The 21,694-nt window shown below is 34.6% G+C and overlaps 1 protein-coding gene across 5 annotated transcripts in view; it reads right to left on the reverse strand.

Annotated features, from left to right (window-relative positions):
* Window positions 1–8,960: 8,960 nt before the first annotated feature.
* The window catches only part of Ptpmeg2 (Protein tyrosine phosphatase Meg2), a 326,150-nt gene continuing 313,416 nt past the window's right edge, over window positions 8,961–21,694 (reverse strand). For all 5 annotated transcript variants that reach the window (XM_073974523.1, XM_073974518.1, XM_073974522.1 and 2 more), the window contains 3 exons: window positions 18,840–19,069; window positions 18,576–18,783; window positions 8,961–9,510 (listed from right to left, as the gene is read on the reverse strand). In XM_073974523.1, coding sequence (XP_073830624.1) covers window positions 9,284–9,510; window positions 18,576–18,783; window positions 18,840–19,069 — 665 coding nt within the window. In that variant the 3' untranslated portion in view covers window positions 8,961–9,283. The remainder of the gene's footprint in view (window positions 9,511–18,575; window positions 18,784–18,839; window positions 19,070–21,694) is intronic.

The following is a 21,694-nucleotide window of genomic DNA, read 5'->3' on the forward strand; positions in this document are numbered from 1 at the left end:
TCGTTAGCATCAACACTCTACGGTCTCCGCAGAGGGAACTTGCTGAGGTGATGCACGATGATGTCAATCAGCATCCGTGATCGACTGAGCTCGGGAAGTTGAGCTGGAATGTATCAAACCTAAACAACATCTCTAATTTAGAAGACAATGGTTTGAAAATAAGAAAATCAGTATTAAACTTCATTTTTTTTTTTGATTTTTCAAAATAGTCTGGCTTAATCCCATTGTTGTTGTTTGATTATTTTAATATAACCATATTTTTAGTGGAAAACGGTTGTTGTTCGCCAAGGGGTAAGGCAGGGAAGACTAGTTTTCAATAACTTCTTCAACAAAAAACAAAATAAATAAATAAAGGTGAACAAAGAAAAAACTTCAATGAGAAGATAGAAGACAATCCCGCCGAAAGTGTTTGCAAGCTAACAAGACCTTTTTTAAATTTGTTGTTTTAAAATAATAAAAAAAAAACAACAATGGGATTAAGCCACATAATTTTTAAAAACAAAATTGTATCAGCTCTCCCAATAAAAAACGAAGCCAGCAATGTTCAAAAAAAAAAACTACCCAGCAAAAATTCGGATCCGGTAGTCATTACGTAACCCATTACAAAGTAATGTAAACAAACTTCTTTTCCCATTACAAGTAATCTGAAAAGTAATGGGATACTTCTTAAAAAATTACAAGGCAAATCTACTTACTTTGCTCCTCACTAAGTAATGAGGACGGTGGCACAGTGAGTGTGTGTCCGACTATAAATCCTAGGGTTGTGTGTTCAACGCTCAATGTCAGCAAGCGAGTTTTTTTAATTAAAAAATAACAGTTCGTGGTGCACATGTGCGCTGTACATTTAAGTTCTTAAGCAACCCTTAATGTTTGTGTGCGTGGCATAGTATGTAGTGTCTTTGGCTAGAAATCAGAGGGTTCGTGTGTTCAACTCACACAGCAAGCGAAATAAAATAATGTAAAATAAAAGTAAGAAGTGTGATGAAATTAAAAAAATCTCTACATCAACTGTTCTAAAAATAGATTTTTTTCAACTTACTTTTCAACTTCTAGTGGCCACAGAATAACTAGTTATTCTAGTGGTCGTAAAATAACTACAAACTGAGTGCGACATGCCCTTGTAAAAATAATGGGGAAGAAAGGGGGTTTGCGAGTAGTTACGGCTGCCAAAAATCCCTTACAAAACCCATGATTTTGGGAGGACTTTTTTGCTGGGTACTGATCTAGCGACGCGAAAGTCAAAAAAATCAAACTGTAAAATATCAAAATATTTTCCATTGTATCGATTACAATGCTGACTAAATGACTAAAATTTAGTTTTTAATTTTTTGTTGTTCAGGGCTATCATGAATATTTCCCGCGGAATTTTCCGCACGGAAAATAATTTTGAAAAGTGAAATTCTTTTAAAATCGGTATTTTAAAATGTTGAAAACTACTAGAATCACTTAATTGTGCAATATTCTCGTCGAATCGACAAAAATATTCCCTTTTTGCACATAAATATAGAAATAAAAAATTGTAAAATTGTGGAAAGGGAGAAAATCCGCACGGAATTTTTATTCATGATTACCCTGGTTGTAAATATTCACTCAGTTATTCACGATCAAATGCAAGATTTTAAAAAAATATTTGTTCAAATGTTAAATAAATTCGTAATAAAACTGAACAACAGTTATTTTTAATTGATAGCGGAGGTTGTGATGTGAATTATAAAAATAGTTTGTAGTCCAGAGGTACATAGTTACACAGCAATAAATTTTCAAAAATAAAAATTTGTGAGTGTTTTTATGGGTTGTACGCGCTCCTTCCATAGAGTGCAACTTGGCCGAACTTGGGTTCGACTATTTTTTAATAAATTAAATTGGACTCTCTGGATACTGAAAACCACATTATGGCTACAAATATTTGCAAATCTTTTTATAATTGCACTTTTAAAATATGGGATTTAGCTTGAATCTAATACAAATTTTGCAGAGCATTTGTATAGCTCCCATATAAAATATGGACCTATCTTGATAATTTTTTGTAAGGAGTGTTATTCCCGCAGACACTAAAATGCCACATTATAGCAATATCGTTTAATAAATATGGGATAATAAGTAACAATTCTACGAATCGGGAGTACCATAAAAAAGGGTTACATCGAAACATAGATCCATGTTGAAAATTTTTTGAAGGAAGATTTACACGGAATGCAAAATTACAGCCAAGTTGGTTGGAAAATAACAAAAATCGGGAGGTACGGTTACATAGGGGCTATATCAAAACATGGACTAATGCCCATAATTTTTGGTGGAAATCTTTTGTGACCACTAGGAACCCTAAGTATCGAATTACAGCTAATTTGCTACGAAAATGTGGATCAAATCATCATCGTTATATGGTGGCTATACCAAAACATTAGCCGATATTGTTCATATTCGACCCATTATTACCCACTGACACAAGCCGAGTTTTTGTAAAATTTCAGGAATATATGTCAATTCGTTTGCAAGTTATTAATTTCGCGCCGCTAGGTCAGTGGTTTCGACCACAGTGCTCCGTAACTAGGGACGCAAACACAACATGATGCCAAATAGTGGTCCGACGTAGTCAATATTTGGATATAATATAATCAGAATCTGTAAGAAATTATACGATGTACAACATTTGAACCAAATTGGGTTATCATACGTACTAACCAGTTTAGTTGGTACCGGCAGTCTTTTTTTGGATCTTTTGTGCCATTATATCAGGAAGTATGGGACCGGAAGATGAATTTTTGTAAAAAAATCTTTTTTTGTCCTAATTTTATGTATACTAAGTTTGAGTAAAGTATTACGATACTCAAAATTTTAACCTATTCGGTTGATCCGTTTGAGAATTATCGTGCGCCCCAGTCAGACATACAGACGGACGGACATGGCTAAATAAACTCTTAATTGTCTGAAACGGATTTTGGCCAAACATACTTGGGGTCAAAAACCATTACTTCGATTAGGCACGATTTTAGTCGTACACTGTGCAACACGAATATTATTAACCCTATTCTGAGACCGCAATGTGATAGAACATCTCATCAACTTTCGCGGATATAGGCCTCCAAAGGTTTGAGGCTTTGATGTAGAAAGGGTCATTTAGTCAGGACTATATCTTCCAAACCGTTATGAAATTTGAATTTATCTCGGAGGCATAGTTGTAGCTCTTGTCTTAAAGAACAAAAATTGTGAACAAATATACAACATCAAACTTCATCTGCAAGGTCAAAATGGCCAAGGTCAAATTCTTTTAAATTTTTTTCTCGGGTTTTCGTCTACAGCTATCAAACCGATCAAATTTGAAGCAAACAACCAACTACAAAAATGTACTTCAGATCTCAATAAATATCTTTCTAGAATATACGAACTCTGTAGAAAAGGATCTTAATGGTCAAAATAGCAAAACAATTTCGATTTTTATCCTCTTTTCTCGGCTTCTGCTCCATAGATACTAAACCGTTCAAAATTCAAGAAAACAATCAACCACAATATTGTAGCAAAGGCATCAATAAAAAACTTTCTGGAACATACGAAATGTCTATGAACGGTTCTTAATGGTAAAAAATAGCAAAAATCTTCTGAAAGTATCCAATTTTTATACCTTTTTCTCCGACTCTGGTCCAAAGATACGCAGCCGCCCAAAAATTAAGGGTACAGTCGAACACAAAAATGTACCTAAGGTTTCAATAAACAACTTTTTAGAACACATGAAGATTCTAGGAATGATTCTCAGGGCTGGAATTCACGATTTTTTACATTCCCCCTTCTCAGGTTTGGAAATAACAAACTGTTAGAAACTCAAGGAAATTTGATAGGTTTGTTATTTACGGACCTAAACAGGAAAGAATGATCTAAAATAATCGAATTTTGAGCTTGACGAATCGTTCCTAGAACCTTCAAATGTTTTATAAACTTGTTTTTTTTTAAAACTAAGGTACATTTTTGACTGTGTCCTTAATTTTTGGGCGGTTTGGATAAATTGGATATTTTCAAAATATTTTTGCAATTTTTACCACTAAGAACCGTTCATAGATATTTCGCATATTCGAGAAAGTTGTTTATTGAAGCCTTTGCTACACTATTGTGGTTGATTGTTTTCTTGAATTTTAAACGGTTTAATATCTATGGAGCAGAAGCCCAGGAAAGATGATAAAAATCGCAATTGTTTTGCTATTTTGACCATTAAGACCTGTTCCTTCAGGATTCGTATATTCTAGAAAGATGTTAATTAAGATATGAGGTACATTTTTGTAGTTGGTTGTTTGCTTCAAATTTGATCGGTTTGATAGCTGTATAACAAAACTTGAGAAAAATGTTAAAAGAAATTTGACCATGGCGATTTTGATCTTGCAGATGAAGTTTGATGGGTTATATGTGTTCACATTTTTTGTTCTTTAAGACCAGAGCTACAACTTTTCCTCTGAGATAAATTCAAATTTCTTATCGGTTTAGAAGATATAGTCCTGACTAAATTACCCTTTTTGCATCAAAGCCTCAAACCTTTGAACGCCTATAACCGCGAAAGTTGATGAGATAGGGAAAAACGGCGAGACACGTGTCTTCTCATTTTTGGTGTTCTATCACACTGTGGAGTCAGAATATGGTTAATAAAACATGACTCAAAAAATTACACACAGTGGTATCAAAGTGTATATATCGTCTTTAGCCTAAATAACCCAGCATAAAAGATGCGCATGTCTTCTTTTAACCGGGAACCCTTTAGTCAACGTCTTATATATCCGCTTTTCTTAAATACATTTGTCACTGAAGTCATTTTCCAGTTCCCTATTTAGGCGTATACTTATTATAATAATTATAGTGTTCATTATACGCCACCGAGATCTGATTTTAATTTTAATTTGATGGAAACCGATTAGAGTCGATTTGTTGAATCAAAATTGTATTTCAGTAGTGGGATTCTGTAATTCATTTTTGCTGTTATCGATAATTGTCGGTAAAATTAAAATGCTTATAATTTCGATAATTAACGAAATTTTTCGGTAAGTTAACGACGAATAAAAAGTAGTCGCTAGCCTCTACCGACACAAACAGTGATGCCAACTTTTCTTTTTGTTTTTAGTCATAATTTTGCGATTTAATTTTACCGATTTTTGTCGGTAACAGCAAAAATGAGTTACAGAATCCCACTACAGATGTATTTGATGATAAATGTTTTTAAAATAGTTTTTTTAAAATACAATCATAAGCTACATTTGATGTCTATGATTTTGATTTATGCCAAATCGCGACGAAATGGTTTCCATAAAATACCCAATACATTTACATTGTGATCAATAACATGACAATTTGCCACAAAAAGATTCCACCTTTTTATAACTTCTTATATGTATGTATAATGTAATAGTATGGATGTACAGCATATTTAAGATTCACATTGAGTCTTGTACTCTGTTAATAAAAATCAATGTTCGTCTATTAATTGAATTCATATACTTATTATTTTATTATTACAACTTATAGTTTGTTATTGGTTAGAATTTTGAACAGATTTCTACAATAAGATTAAAAAAGTTTTTTGTGTACTTGTTAAAGTTAAGTTTAAAATATTAAAGCTTCCAATAACAAAATATAACTTATAATTACGGTTCGTATGTAAAAAAAATTTCCATTAGAATATATCTGTATTACTTCAACTATGGAAATGTAATATACCAAGAAATGAAAGCGATTAATAATTCATCATAAAAGGTTTTGAACTTGCAAGAGCACCAACAAATTGGATGTAAATATCTGGGTTGTCAGACAGAGTAGTAGTTAGAAGATGGAGTACTTCACAGTTCTAAATATAGAAACTTGCTAGAACACAAAAAAGGGATAAAAATATTAGGGTTGTTAGACAGAGTAGTAGTTAGAAGATGGAGTTCATTAAAATAATTTTTAATGACTGGATATTTTCTTTGTTCGGTTATTAATCGCTTCATTTTTTAGGTATGTCACAAAATGGGTCTGTTAGATCTTTTGTTAAATGCATTATTTTTTTGGAAATCGGGGTATATCTCTATTTGATACTATTTCTTCTATAGATTTATATTTCTATACTGATCAAGCGTTACAAAAATAGTTTGTATTTTTTCACAAAAATTTCTTTTTGACATTTGTTTCGATTTCTATTCAATTTTTATTTTTCAAAATATTTCGTTTCGATTTTTTCATTCTAGACGTTTTTATTATAGATTTTTTCTAGATGTTATAGGGGATTTTTTCTGTTTTGTTGTTCTTGTGTATCTAAATTTATATTGCATTATTAATTTATAAAAAGTACATTTTACCACAGAGTTTCTCTTTGATTTTTCGTACTATAAGTATGTATTTTTTGTTGCTATTATAAACAAATGTTACTGGGATTTCCAGATGTTGCATATTATAGAAATCTTCAAGTATTTTTTTTTGAATATGTAATAAATTATAACAAAAAAAAATATAGGGAAGACCGCGAGAAGAATAATCAGGAGAAGATTAATACTTACCATATTTGGTTGCTGTCGTTGATGTAGCAACGCAAATATGTTCCTTCGTTTTCAGCTATATATCCAATAAAGGTTCCTCTGCGTCCAGATTCAAAAATTCTGCAACCTGGACTGGTGTGTCCATAAAATGTCGGGAGACATGAGGGTAGGCATAGCTGGACAGTTAAACATGCAAGGCATATGTTGGTTATCGTTTTGTCAATACGAACCCAATACGAATTGAGACGGATGCACCTTCTGGGTCTTAATTGATCAAAAAACCACCGGTGTTTGCCTTGACAGCGATGGATGGCCTGTGGTCTAGTCAACTGGTGAAGATAGTCAACTGGTGTTCACTGTTGCTGACTTCAGGCCGGCATTTTGGCAGGTTTGAATATTCTTCCATTACGTGGCTTTAATGCGCTCGGTACAATCAGTTCCAATTGTTTGGCAAATAAAAAAACTTTTTGTCAGCAACGTTACCTTCAACGTCTTGGGGCATTTCAGGTGACGATATGCTGGCTTCCACATATGTATATAGTTGATTATGCAACGTTTCAAACACAGTTGAAGGGAAATCTTCTCTATGTCCTTGAACACCTTCTCCTACCAAATCTTTAAGACAGTGAGCGGTGTTATCTACATGAAAACTATTCAGCTCGATCATGAATGTAAACTCACCGTGAGTTGTGTCTCTCTGCCGTCGCAACTTAAAGGAGAAAGTTAGTAAACTCACGGGGAGTTGACATTCGTGATCGGTCTGATTATAAACAAAACAAACATCAGGAGTGTTGAAGAGAAATCTATGGACCAATCTGCGAATAAATGTGACGCTGGGTAGATCATGTTGTGCAAATATTACATATGTGTGCGAATGTCTAGAATGCGGGAAAGAGGAAGCCAAAACATCGATGGAATGCGCAAGAAAGGAAATTGGTTCGTTGGAGTATTGTAGAACTAACGAACGTTCTACGTTCAGTTTCAAGAACCGGGCAGGGCATCTGTTTAGCCACCTTAAGATGTAAGTAAATCTGAAGGGTATCAAAACACTGATTGAAGCCATTTCTGCAAGGTGGTTATCGTAGAATCAATGATCACACTTTAAGCGAAAATTTCAACATTTCAGAAAAATGTATTTTTTTATTTTGGGTGCCACCGTGGTGCAATGGTATGCACGCCCGCCTTGCACGCAGAAGGTCAGTGGTCCGATTCCCCGGCCAGGCAACATCAAACATTTTTCAACGGTGGAAAAATACCCCTCAGTAATGTTGGCGACATTTCCTGAGTATTTCAGCCTTGAAAAACAGTAGGTCCCATATCATTGAGCTTAATATGAATCGGGGTGCACTCATTGATATGAGAGAAGTCTCCCTTGTCCCGTATGGGATGTTGTGGAACAGTGTTTTTTGTTTTTGTTGTATTTTAAAAATCAAGGATCAAGAAAGATAATGTACTACCAATGAAATACCAGAGAGGGTTCCATGCACTTTCATGCAAATTGTCAAAAATTAGTGGAAGGAATTAAATGCATTTCTAAAGAATACCTTTTCATTATAGCCAATCTCAAATCAAAACCAAATATGTGTAAAATAAATAAAAACAAATTTTGTTTTAGTTTTTTTTCTGGAGATTTACAGATTTTGTATTTGTTGTTGTTTATTTATGTATTAAATTAAAATGTTTCCTTTTTTATTTCATTTAACTATGAATTATTTTAAATATATATTTATATATGTATAATTAAATTTAATGTTTAGTTTTATTATTTTTTATAATTTTTATGTATATATAAAGGTTACCATTATTTTTAAGTTAAATTTAGTTGTTGTTTTTTTGTTATAATTAACATTTATATTCATTTTTGTTTTTGTTGTTTTTTGACATTTCAATAAGAGAACATAAAAAATGTACTTTTAATGATTTTATGTAATTTTAAATAATTAGAATTAGAATAATATAATTTATAATAATAGAACAAAAAAAGAAGGATTAATAAAAATTAACATAAATTTATTTTTACTTTTATGTTTTGTTTGTTGTTTCAATCTACAAATCACTGATTTCTAAAAAACTACGCGACGACTTGTTTTCTGGTTTGTTTTCAACAGCATTTTGTTGTTGTTTTTATTATTATTAAATTTTTTCCCATACATAAATTACTATCCACAAATTACATTGAGAAGAAAAAAAAAGAAAATTGTTTCAATCGATTGTTTGTTATTGTTCATCGAGACTTTTCTACTACCATTGTACAGAAAAATAAAGAAACAAAGAAGAAAAACATACTACATACAGACCTAACTCCAAGGACATTTGTATTATGTGGGTATAGGCGGGGCTAAGTGAAGAGAGAGGTGGTCCGCAGAGAAGTCATTTGAATATCCCAGAGGCCAAAGCTAATCTTTACACTATCATAATACAAAAAAAGTTAATAAATAACAAAGAGCAGAAAAAAAACAAAACACATAAATATTATTTTTATTGATTATGGACTATTTTGTTTGCGGTTTTTAGGAGAGTTTTTCATTCAAAACTATTTTTTTATAAACTGTTTTTTATATGTCTGTTGTTTTGTTGTTACTTCTCATTACAAAACATTATTCTGTTATTGAAAACTAGTATTACTTAAGAATTTGTTATTTTTTGTTGTTGTTTTTGTCATTTCAACAAAGTTTTGTTGTTGGAGAATTGGTGGTGTTTGGTAGTGTTGGCTTCATTCAATTACATAATTATTTGTGTTTTTCTTTTATTGGTTGTTGGTAACAATTTTATTGTTGTTGTTGCTTTCTACTTTTCTTTTACTCTGAATCCTCGTCTCTATCATCGAATCCCGTTAAATCGACAGCCTTCAACATACCTCTTGAGATCGCATATTCAATTAGTGCTAAATGACAAAATACATATTGATCGGGCATTTGTATTGAATATGCACGTTGAGCACGAATTTTTTCCACAGTTCCTCGAATATCAGCCGTACCAACATCTTCCAGACGAGATATGCAAATATCCAATGTTATAAATGTACCTGAAATAAATTGCAAAAATGAAACATTAGTTAAAATGCAGGATAGTATAGACGTAAATGTCAAAAGAGAAAAGGTTATGACGACGAGCTCATATTAAGTAGAAACCAATTTCAAATGTTTCATACACACAATGAGAAGCATATCCTCTGATAGGACGAAGTCTAACTTTGTATCTTTGGACAAGTTATTGCAAAATATTCGTTTATATCCTAACGAGTGCATATCCACTTTGATGCGTCTCATTGAAATAATGACATCGATTTAGCCTGATAACACTCTCAAACGGATCAAGAGATTTGAACCACACTTTGGAGCTCGTAATATTTTGCCCCATCGCAATATTTTCCTAAACATAGACCAGGCACTTTTTCTATCCATTCCCTGAGGTACCACCAACACAAAATTTTAGAATTTTTCGAAAATGTGCAGCTTAAGGGCATGTCTCGGATCTTTTTGAAATATTTCACAGTATGTTTTCCTAGCGGTCCCTATTACGACGGTACAATTTTTTCGAAGGCAAGCCCATACTTATACCCATACCAAAGATTTTATCGGTGCATCAGCACAACAATATATTGCTGATAGCTGGCTGGGTGTTAACGCCGTGAGCATCCCTGACACAATCTAGTAGGCAGGCTTCGCCAACTCAAGCATGTCAGTAGAAATCTTCATAAACTGGAGAGAGAAGTCCAAAGGTACAAGCGAGAACCTCTAGTTCAACGGGCTGGCTTTAATATGTAGTAACGGTCGTGCTGATTTACGTGGCTGTCTCCCTTGCTGGCTTAACCCCACATGGCTCTCAACACTGGTTACACCAGCGCCAACCAACGCCCCTTAGTACTACAACATTAGACGCCATATCCACACATATCAGTAGAGGACTGAACCAGAAAAGGCCGTGCGACCGAACAGTCATGGTGGCTCTTGACCTATCGAAGGCCTTCGATACCATCAACCATGCCAAGCTGTTCGAGGATATAGAGAAAACTAATCTCCAGCCATGTTTGAAACGTTGGGTAATCAACTATATGTGTGGACGCCAGTCTTTTGTAGAATTCAGAAACAAGAAGTCCAAAACCCGTAGAGTGAAACAGGGAGTTCCCCAAGGAGGGGTGATATTGTGATGTATGCGGATGATTGTCCGATTTTGGCGTCGGGTCCTATCGTCGATGACATATGTGATAGGTTAAATGTCTACATAGCTGACCTAGTGCAGTTCTTCCATCTGAGGAATATGAAAATATCCGCCGCTAAATCCACAGCCACCCTGTTCACCACATGGACGGCTGAGATGAGGCTCCCACTGAACATATTGGTCGATGGTGCACTGATTCCGACCACTAACTACTCTAATATACTGGGTGTAAAGCTGGGTACACATTTTCAGTTTTGAATGACAGCTTTGTTGTTGCTTGCTAGTGTGGCCGTTCATTTTTGTCATTCATCATGCAACCACAAAATATTTTGTGGTTGCTGGACGGTTGGACAGTTATCGATAAATGCAAAAAATCATCATTCAAAACTGACAATGTGTACTGTACTTAACGTTCGATAGCATGTTCAAGTCGTCCGCGCATGTCACAGCTATTTGCAATAAGATCAGAAGTAGGAACAAGGTTCTCAAGTCGCTGGCCGGCAGCACTTGGGGTGCTGATAAAGAAACCTTGTTGACCACCTACTATGCAATAGGCCGGTCTGTGTAAGCTATGCGGCGCCAGCGTGGTCCGCAAAGGTTAGCGCATCGCAGTGGAAGAAAATTCAAACCTGCCGGAATGCCGCCCTGAGGACTGCAACAGGGTGCCTCCTCATGACACCAGTGGACCATCTTCATGAGAAGGCGAAGGTTTTACAGGTGCGTCAGCACAATAAGATGTTGTCGATGCAGTACCTGCTTGGGTGTTACCGCAGTGAGCATCCCTGTCACGATTTAATGGAAAGGCGCCCCCACCCAGGCACGTCAGGAGAGACCTTTATGATCTAGAGAGAGAGGTCCAAAGGTATAAAAGAGAACCGCTAGATCAACGAGCCTATCAGGCAGGCTTGAATCGCATTCACACCAACATGGTTGCGCAAGCAGTACGAAGATACAATGTGAATACCGTACTTGGAAACCACCCCCATCCATCGCAGCAGAAGAACGCCAGCTGCCAAGGCAAACACGAGTGCTTTTAGCTCAGTTAAGATCCGGACGATGCAGCCGCCTCAATTCGTATTGGGCCAGAATTGACGCCACGATACCCAACATATGCCCGGCATGTGGGTTGGGACCACACGATACTCTGCATTTATTCAACTGCCCAGCTAACCCCACTCACCTGTTTCCTCATTCTTTATGGACGCAACCAGTCCCAGGAACTTGATAACTGAAATAATACACGAACGAACATATATGCGTTGCTACAACAACAACAACGCCCCTTACCACGAAGTGAGGTACCAAATGTGTTCAAGTGTTTGGCCCTGTTCACCACCATTGTTAGATGCGGAGCATCATCTTAAAATCCTGTATTTTTATGGCGCAGACAGTCGGTTGAGAATGCTACCCTATTCGAGTGAAGCTCTGCCCGCAATCCTCGGCAACCACATCAACCACGATACTCCCCGAAGGACCGCAACAGGTACTGGCCTGGGTCCGGATCCAAGACCTAGGGGCACCTGTGGTTTCAGAATTGAGTCTTTTGTACGATCCAAACGGAACCAGGACGGGCCCAGAGACCACTCACCATCAATGGCAGCGGAAGAACGCCAGCTATCGAGGCAAACACGAGTTAAGATCCGGAGGAGTTAGCCGCCTCAATTCGTATTGGGTCCCAATTGACCCAACACATGCTTTGCATGTGGATTGGGATCACACGGCTCTCTGCATTTGTTTAATTGCCCAGCTAAATCCACTCACCGGCTTCCTGATTCTTAATGCACGCAGGAAGTTCAGGTTGCAGAATTTTTGAATCTGGTCACAGAGGACGCAGAACCAGATAATAGGAAGATATACGAACGAATTAAGTATCCGATTTTGCCGAAACTTTATATATCGTAAAATTTTTCTAAGCGTACATCAAGTTCTAAGAAGGTATATATCGGACAATATTTTCGGGTAACCCCCTCATAAGCTATTTGAGGATACTTCGGAAATTTTTATCTCAATGTATTTCTTGTGGTGCTGTTTACATAGATCTTAAGTTTTTCGTGGGTCCATGCTTCCTAACATAATAGTCCAAAAGCACTAAAAATCCTACTGTGACCAACATTTGTGACGTTTTCCGGGGAGGTACCCGTGAGAGTTGCCTTGGAATGATCCATAAGCTCAAAAGAATCTTACGACGACCAAACTAATCGACTGGGTTGTCGATAAACGTGTTATCGATCAGTGTTTTTTTCAAACTTGTGAACTCTATATTAATCCAAAACGCACAATTCGCAAAAAAAAATATTTTAAAATGATAAGTTCAGTAGAATTTTTTTGTGATGATGAAGAAAATGTACATGTCATGACATCTGTTAGAAGAAATTTGAGGGACAAGTCGAATCCATTGAAATTGCCATCTGCACTGTAATCAGTAAATTATTTTAGGTTTAAAGGATATTTTCGATTGCCAAAGGATGCCGTAGTTTACATTGTGGAAACGTTAAAGGATGACTTCAAAGTAAGTTATAGATCAACAGCAATACCCCCACTTTTAAAAGTGTGCGCTGCGTTGAGATTTTTTGCGGAGGGAAGTTTCCAAAAGTCCCATGACATTGATTACAACAATTGCATGGCTCAATCTACATAGATGGAACCCATGTGCACATTGGATTTGCACTCAATTTATCAATTAATATTTCAAACTGTTGTTGTTTTATTGTTATTTTAACCATCTTTTTAAAACACAAAATTAATTAATCATGCAATTAATCACTAGACATCGGATTTTGCATATTTGCATATTTTTTAATATTAAAGATACGAAGATTCTGATTGGACCAAAATTCGTTTCAAAGAAATCTAAATTCAATGGCAGGGTCATATTTCGTATTTATTTTGCATATTTGCATATTTTGCATATGCACAAAATATGCAAAAAATATGCAAAATATGCAAAAAATATGCAAAATATGCAAAAAATATGCAAAATATGCAAAAAATATGCAAAATATGCAAAAAATATGCAGAATATGCAAAAAATATGCAAAATATGCAAATAGATTTTGGCCGAAAATCGTCATAAAAGTCGTAAAATTGTCATTTAAAGTTTGAAAAACCATCAAAAAATACATAACAGTGTTCTAAACTAAGACTGTTGACCGTATAACATCGTTTTTTTCAGCAGATTATTATGTTATTGAGACCATTTACGACAATGTGGTGTAGGGTATAAAAATATGGTATCGTAATACCATTTTTTTATTATTAAACTATGTAAAAATATAAAATTTGATAAAATATCAAACGTGTTATGCAAAATTCAATATTTTCTTTTTTGTGGCATCTTAATTTAATTTGTAGCATTGGGCTGGTTTTAACTCAAAGGACCAAATCGATCTCGGATTTTTTAGCCGGGGAGCCGCCTAAACCTTTTAGTGTTATTAGATTTTAAGATTGCCAAAGTTTGAGCACAATTCGAATATGTTAACACGTGATACTGGGGCCTCGAAGTTATGAAAATCTATTTTTTTGTTATTTTACGACTTCGACGACATATTATTATTTAATTAAAAGCTATTCTGTTCTTAACATTTCTTGCTGAACAACAATGTACGTAAGTGTTACTGAATTCGAATTAATAAACCCAATGTCCCGAAAAAGGACTTAGGGCAAACATGGAGTCTATTTAAAAAAAAAAAAACTTTTTTCTTCCTATATTATCAAATTTTAGCGAATGAAAACTAATATATTTTACTTTATTTGAAAATGTTGCCTATTAGGGCGAAGATCTATTTTAATATTAATTTTAATTCATTTCTCGTTGGAGTCGAGCTTAATGACCGATGATGTTTGCAAGTGAAAAAGGAAAGCCGAAGATTCGAACCCTCACAACCACCATTATGTGACATGTTTCGCTTTTGTAGAGACTCATCAGACATCTCGGCCGTGGAATGGCATCGCTATCCATCAAACATTTCCTTTTTCAAATGTAATTTTGTTTTTACAAAGATGGACATTTGTACATTCATTGTATGGCTTCAATGACAAACGCTTACATTTTGTTCATACATATTTTAACATACTTATGCCCGTAATTTCAACGTCTGGGTATACGGGTACGCAGCTACCTATTAGTTATCTTTGCCTACGCGTTTGAATTAAATTTTGAAATGATGTGGTAATATTGGCGATTTTCATTCATGATTTCGCAAAATTATTGCCACATAGAAGTGTTTTACAATTTTTAACACATTGGCAACGATTAACCCGGTAAAATCCTTGGTGTAAGTAACACGGCCGTTTTTGACTCAGTAATGTTACCTATGCGTTGAAATTATAAAATGTTGCTTACACGGGATATATCTGTGAACATGAAGGGACTGACATAATGTGGTTTTGGAGCCATCTGGGTACAGATGACAACTTGGTGATGAACTCGACTCCTTGCTATGTCGCTCACAATTTTCAAGTTATTTACCATCCTTTACCCCTCCTGGTAATTGATGTTCTGTGGTCCAGTTGCAGAATCTTTTTCAAGAAATTCGGAGTTAAAGTTTAATCTCTTGAACAACAATTAAGTCTCATTAATTAAGTCTGCCTGGTAAACCTTTTTCTAGGAATTTCGGCAGTTGATTTTTGTAAGTTTGGATCGATTATTTCTGGAGAAATTTCTATCTTTGCTTTGTTAAGATTTTTGTCGTCTTTTGGATCTTTACGGTGTTTTGCACTATCAGTTCAAACAATGCGAGACCAATAAGTTCAGGACTAAGGTACCACATATGATTTATCATTTTGCTATTTCCTTTATTTGATATTTGTTTGTGAATGCCTTTCGTATTAAGTAAATCTTCAATGCGGTTTAGGTCTATTTCTGAATATCCTTTTCACTATTTTTTGTATTAAACTCAATCTATTGTCTCTATTTCTTTTTAACCTATTGATAATGTTTACCCAATATATCCTATATTATATCTATATAAACATTATCTTGTTCATTATACGTTTTGTAAAATCAATAACCCAAACTCTCACTTATAACACTCAGTTGTTGTCGTCTGGGATACCAAATAAATAAATAAAATAGAAAAAAATCATTCTGGGGGCGTCCAGTCTCGAACGATTTAAACGCAAGGTGCTTCTACGGCATCTTGTTCTTGGGAAGTGGGCTGGGCAGTAGTTTTAAAACACTCTCGCCTACTTCGATCTTGGATTTGTCAATCGCAGACTACTCTTATAGAAATCGCTTGAATATGTTTGGTTGATGTCCGGATGTGCTTCCAAACTTGCAGTCAAAAATTCCTCTTAACAATTTTCTAACAAGTTTCTACGGTGGTACAGAAGCTCTCTAATATCTGCTCGAGCTCGTGGACCCCGTGACTCCCATGAGCTACTGTCAGTTTCAGGAACGCATAGGAGTTGTTCTTTACCCCCATGTGATACCAGAACAGCAGCCCGTTTTTTTCTTCTCTGTTTTGAGAATATCTAGTAATAGTTTTCCATGCCAGTGCACACAAATAGCCTCGTTCCTTGAAGCTGTTGAGTTTATTTTTCACGGTTTATTCTCCGCTGTTCACAAATAAAGCTTCTAGAGATCTTATATTTGTAGGGATCCTCTCCGATAGCTTCTACTGTAGCCATAGTGATACTAGTAACGTTCCTATACACCTTACAGGGGTCCAGCACCAATGACAATTGCATAGTTACGATTTTCTTGAAGCCACGCTTGATTGTTTTCGGGACAGACGGTTTTTCAAATTCTACGATACGTTTAGCATAAAAACAAGAGCTAGACCTCATTGAAAATCTATAAAAATACGAAAACATAGACAAACAAGTATCAGAAAAAGCAAAAAACAAAATAATAAATCACCTGTGGATCTTAGTCCTGAACTTGTTGGCTTGGCATTGTTTGATCCAACGGTGCAAAACGCCGTAAAGAGCCAAAAGGCAACAAAAATCTTAACAAAGCAAAGGTTCAAATTTCTTCAGAAATATTCGATCCAAACTTCCAAAAGAGCAACTGCCAAAAATCCTAGAAAAAGATCTGGCATAATTCTTGTTGTTCAAGAGATTAAACATTAACTCCGAATTTCCAGGAGGCGCAAAGTATGGTAAACAACTTGAAAGTTGCGAACTACATAGCAGAGCGTTCTTCAAGTAGTCAGCTGTACCCAGATAGCTCCAAAACCACATGATGTCTGACTCTCGAATAAATTTAATTTAGAACAAAATGTCAAAGACATTTGTTTTCATTCCAAAAATTGATAAAAATGAAGAAAAGGTTTTAATAGCCTCCATTTTCCCACAAAGGCGTACCTAGTCACGTTTTTCGGGACATTGCCTTTATTATCTCGAATTCTGTAATACTTACGTAGTTTGTTGTTCCGCAAGAAATGTTAAGAAAAGAATGGTCTTTAATTTAATGCTAAATATGGACAAAAAGCTTTAACCTTTCCAGATGGGTCGCCGAAATCGCTAAATAGCCAAAAAAAAAATCGAGATTTTCATAACGTCAGGGCCCCAGTGGCACATGTTAACATATTCCAATTGTGCTCAAACTTTGACAGTCTTAAAATCTGACCTAACTAAAATCTTTATGCGGTTGCCGCCTTAAAAAATCCGACATCGATTTGTTCCCTTTGAACAATAACCAGCCCAACGCTACAAATTGTTACAAAGAAAGTATTGAATTTTACATAGAGCCACACCACCACCACACTGTCGTAAATGGTCTCAATAACATAATAATCTGCTGAAAAAACGATGTTATACGGTCAACAGTCTTAGTTTAGAACACTGTTATGTATTTTTGATGGTTTTTTCAACTTTAATTGACAATTTTTCGACTTTTATGACGATTTTCGGCCAAAAACTGTTTGCATATTTTGCATATTTTTTGCATATTCTGCATATTTTTTGCATATTTTGCATATTTTTTGCATATTTTGCATATTTTTTGCATATTTTGCATATTTTTTGCATATTTTGCATATTTTTTGGCATATTTTTTGCATATTTTTTGCATATATTTTGCATATTTTTTGCATATTTTTTGCATGTTTTTGATATGACCCCAAATATCGAAAAATTGACCCTTAAAACGCCTAGATCCAAAATTTGAGTCCAATCGGATGAGAAATAAAAAACATGCAAAAATCCGATGTCTATTAATCACCAATTGTTAAGAAAATGTTTTTTTCCTTTCAATTTTACTTCTTGTTTCTTCGAAAATATTCACTGCAACTGAAAATAACTGGTTGCTGAAAAATAGCCGGTTCGTCAACTGAGATTCGCAACTTCAGTTGAAGGTTGCCATATATAAAGTAATTTTGACAACTGACAACTCCACTCAACGATAATTGCTATGGATAATCGACCCCTTAGATAAATTTTCCAATATTGACAATGGCGTGTCAAAATTTTAGTAGGCGACATTTCTTGAGTATTCCAGCCATGTAAAAGTTGGTCACATACCATTGAGCTAATATGAATCGACGTGCAATCATTGATATGTGAGAAGTCTCCCCTGTCGCTTCGGGGATATGTAGGGGAACATTTGTATGCATTCATGGCCCCAAAATATTGGACCACTTCCTTAACACCTCTCGCACTAAAGTTTTAGTAGTATGCTATAATTTTATTTTGTGTAGATAGTGTTAATTAGGTCTGTCAGTGTTTTGTTTTTGATTCCTAACCTAACAATATGCGCTCAAAACTTCCAAAAAATCTTTTGTCATCTACGAAAATAATACTTATTTTAAAACTAGAGATCTGTTCTTAGAACATTTAGGGTCACCGCTCCTGTTATTGTTTTTTATTCAGTCACAGTTTAAGGTTAGGTCGGCAAAGCTGAGCGACACTTTTTTACTTGTTTACTATTTATTTATTTCCAAAGAAATTATTTAAAGTTTAATTATTGCATTGTTTGATACAACTTACCTGTTCTTCCTATACCCGCACTACAATGTACCACAATTGGTGGTCCTCTTGGATGTCCGGCCCATGTATCACCCAATGATTGTACCATTTGAGCCTGTTTCTCGCGTACTTTTTGTAAAAATGTTATCATGGCCATAGCTGAACTGGGTACACCATAATCGGGCCAGCTGGTAAATTGCCAATGTGATACATTTCTTACTTCATCAGTCTGCAAAAGAACAAAACATTAATTTGTTTGGAAACACAGAGGATGTTTAACATTACCTTTGTATTTCTCAATTCTAATGAGGCTACTGTATAATCTTCATTAGTTTCTATACTAAGTGTTCGCACATGGAAATTTCCAAATTCTAAGGAACTATTTTCGGCTGGTTCCCAATATTGACCGCATTTAACGCGTCCACGTTCCATAACACGTGTTGTCATAACTATAACTAAACAATGTTGTTCCCAGATCATGCGCCAGAAATCTTGGGATGTCTTTGGTAATGGGCCTGAAAGGAGAACAAAAAATCAAAATAGAAATTAATTTAAGAATCTTTAAAAATGATAAATAAAATGTAATATTAGTTGTGTCTTTTTACTTTTTCAGTAATAATTATTCAGTAACTTCTTTTCAGAGAGTAAGAGAGATTTTACTCTTTGATACGAAGATAGAGAAAAAAGTAAAAAGACAGCATTTAGTAAACTTTAGCAAGGTAATAGTTGATTATCAAAACAAAAACATTGGCACCAATGTATGAAAAAAAAACTAACTCCAAAGCAATGAAAAAATTCTTCAATTTTAATCCAAATAAATAAAAAATAATTAATATATTAATAAAATAATTAATAAATATAGCTAAATCGTAATATCAATAGTATTTTTCCACAAAAATCAGATAAACATTGAGCAGCTGACCATTACCAGATGATTAAAAAACAGCTGATCGAACTTGCTAAATGTTGCTGGGAAAAATTCTTTCAGCAACTTTTAGCAATTTCTCAGCAGACAACTGTCAAAATTGTTCTCTCACTTCCCTCTCGTTTACTGAACTTTTGTGTAAAAAGACAGCATTTAGTAACATTTCGTAATAATTATTACAAATTATCACGTAAAAAGACACAGCTATTGTTTAAAATAGTTCTAAATAGAAGGTTTTTGAATGAAACGTTTTAATAAAATTGAAACCTCTGTTAAATAAATCAACGACTGCTGATCCAACCACAGCTGATCGTTGTTAGCATACACTGATGGTAACATAATCACCAACTAAACATTGACAAAACGAATGGCAACAACATTCTTGACAAAGGAAAACATCTAAATCTATTTGTAATGTTTTATTGTATTAAATATAAGCAAATTATATATACAACCACAATGTTTCTATCGGAAAGTCTTAGCAAATACTTTAGTTTGTTTGCCGCCATGTTGTAAAATTATTTTAGTAGAAGTTTTTCCTGTGATATGGTCTAAAGTTAACCTGTGAGCAGTCGATTAAATTGAAAGGGACTAAGCGAATACTTTAGTTTGTTCGCTACATTGGGGGTAAATATCGATTATAGAAAGTATAAAAATATACAAACCGATAATCGTCGGTAATTCTGGCATTAACTACAGTCGAACTTCTCTATAACGAGTTGTTGGCGACGAAGAATTATTACGTTATAAAGAAAACTTGTTATAAAGAGACTATTTTTAGTGGGAATTCTTATTTCTGTTTTAAAATATGGGGAATAATTGTTGTTATAGAGATGTTCGACTGCATTTACATAATCCTACTGGCTTGACAAAGTATGTTTCAAAGTTATTTGGTAATGAATGTTTATTAAAAGTTTTTCCCTTGAAAAGCTTTCCCTTTGAAATCAAACAAACATGTCCATGAAAATTACAAAGAAATAAAATACTAAATAATTCATAACTGAAAATACACAAAATGTAAACAGTACCCTTAACCAAAATTGTGTGTCTAAAAATTGGTGCAGATATCCCAAAAATATTTCATGGAATTAATTTATGTGGAAGACACAGAGGAGTTCATTAAAAGTAAAGCTATTTTGATATAAAGGGTTTCTTTGGAATTGTGTTGCTAAATTGGACTTATGAAGTTTCATAGTAGTCAAAGTTAAATAATGTTTGCATGGATATTTAAATGAAATGAAATAAGAAAAGGTAATGTACAAATTAGAATAAACTTATTTTCTTAGGGGCGGTAAAAGAGGTATCTTAGATATACACAAATACCGCCATTTTCTTTTACTTTATCCTTAGAATGGTTGCGGTTACAATGATAGCTGTCATAGAAATAAATTTATCACAGAAAACTTAATAACTATCAACAACAATGACACCAACTGAACATAGAGACGTAGCATGGGTTACATGGGTCAAGGTTAGGTATTTAAATATACATAAATATATAAGGCGCAATAGCTTGGCCAAGACAATAGCTATAAAAAAATACAAGAACAATTTCATTAAAGCTACTACGAGCCGCATATTTCAAAATTAATCGACATGGGGGGAAAACTTTCTAGAAAATTTTCCTTAACAAAATTGTGTAAACAGCTCTTCTCAATTAGGGGTAAGAAGATGGCACTGAGGGAATTCTTTGTTAATCGCAATGCGGTGTGCATTTTTCATTCAACACTCAAACATCATTTGTAAGACTTCTCTTTTTTGGAGGTTGTTTGATTGTAATGAGCTTACGGCACAAACAATGAGGAGAATATGTATCGATGCAAGGACGGGTCATACAAAGTTTTTTTGGCACATAACAAGTGGAATATTTGTTTAGACAAAATAAATATGTTAAAATTCAAAAAGAATTTTTGATGTGATAAGTGTAAAGTATGAAACGAGTTTTGCGTTTGTATCTTCCATCAAAGTACATTGGTCGTAATAAAGGCTACAGTATATGGAAAAAAGTCGTATCCAAGGAGAAAAGTAAACAGTTAAAAAATTGCTGTTGAAGCGACGAGCACACTTACTGTAAAAAACGCCCAATAACCAGAGGGAGATCAATTCCACGGCAGCGTGTTCTTTCGCACCGGATTGATACGAAACCATAGTGTCTCGGGCAGAGACCATCAACCCAGCATCAAACCTATGCTTTCCATTTCAATGATGCTGGTGC

This window comes from Musca autumnalis, unplaced genomic scaffold (assembly GCF_047663935.1).
Source record: "Musca autumnalis isolate F117 unplaced genomic scaffold, ASM4766393v1 scaffold_3, whole genome shotgun sequence".
Taxonomy (NCBI): domain Eukaryota; kingdom Metazoa; phylum Arthropoda; class Insecta; order Diptera; family Muscidae; genus Musca; species Musca autumnalis.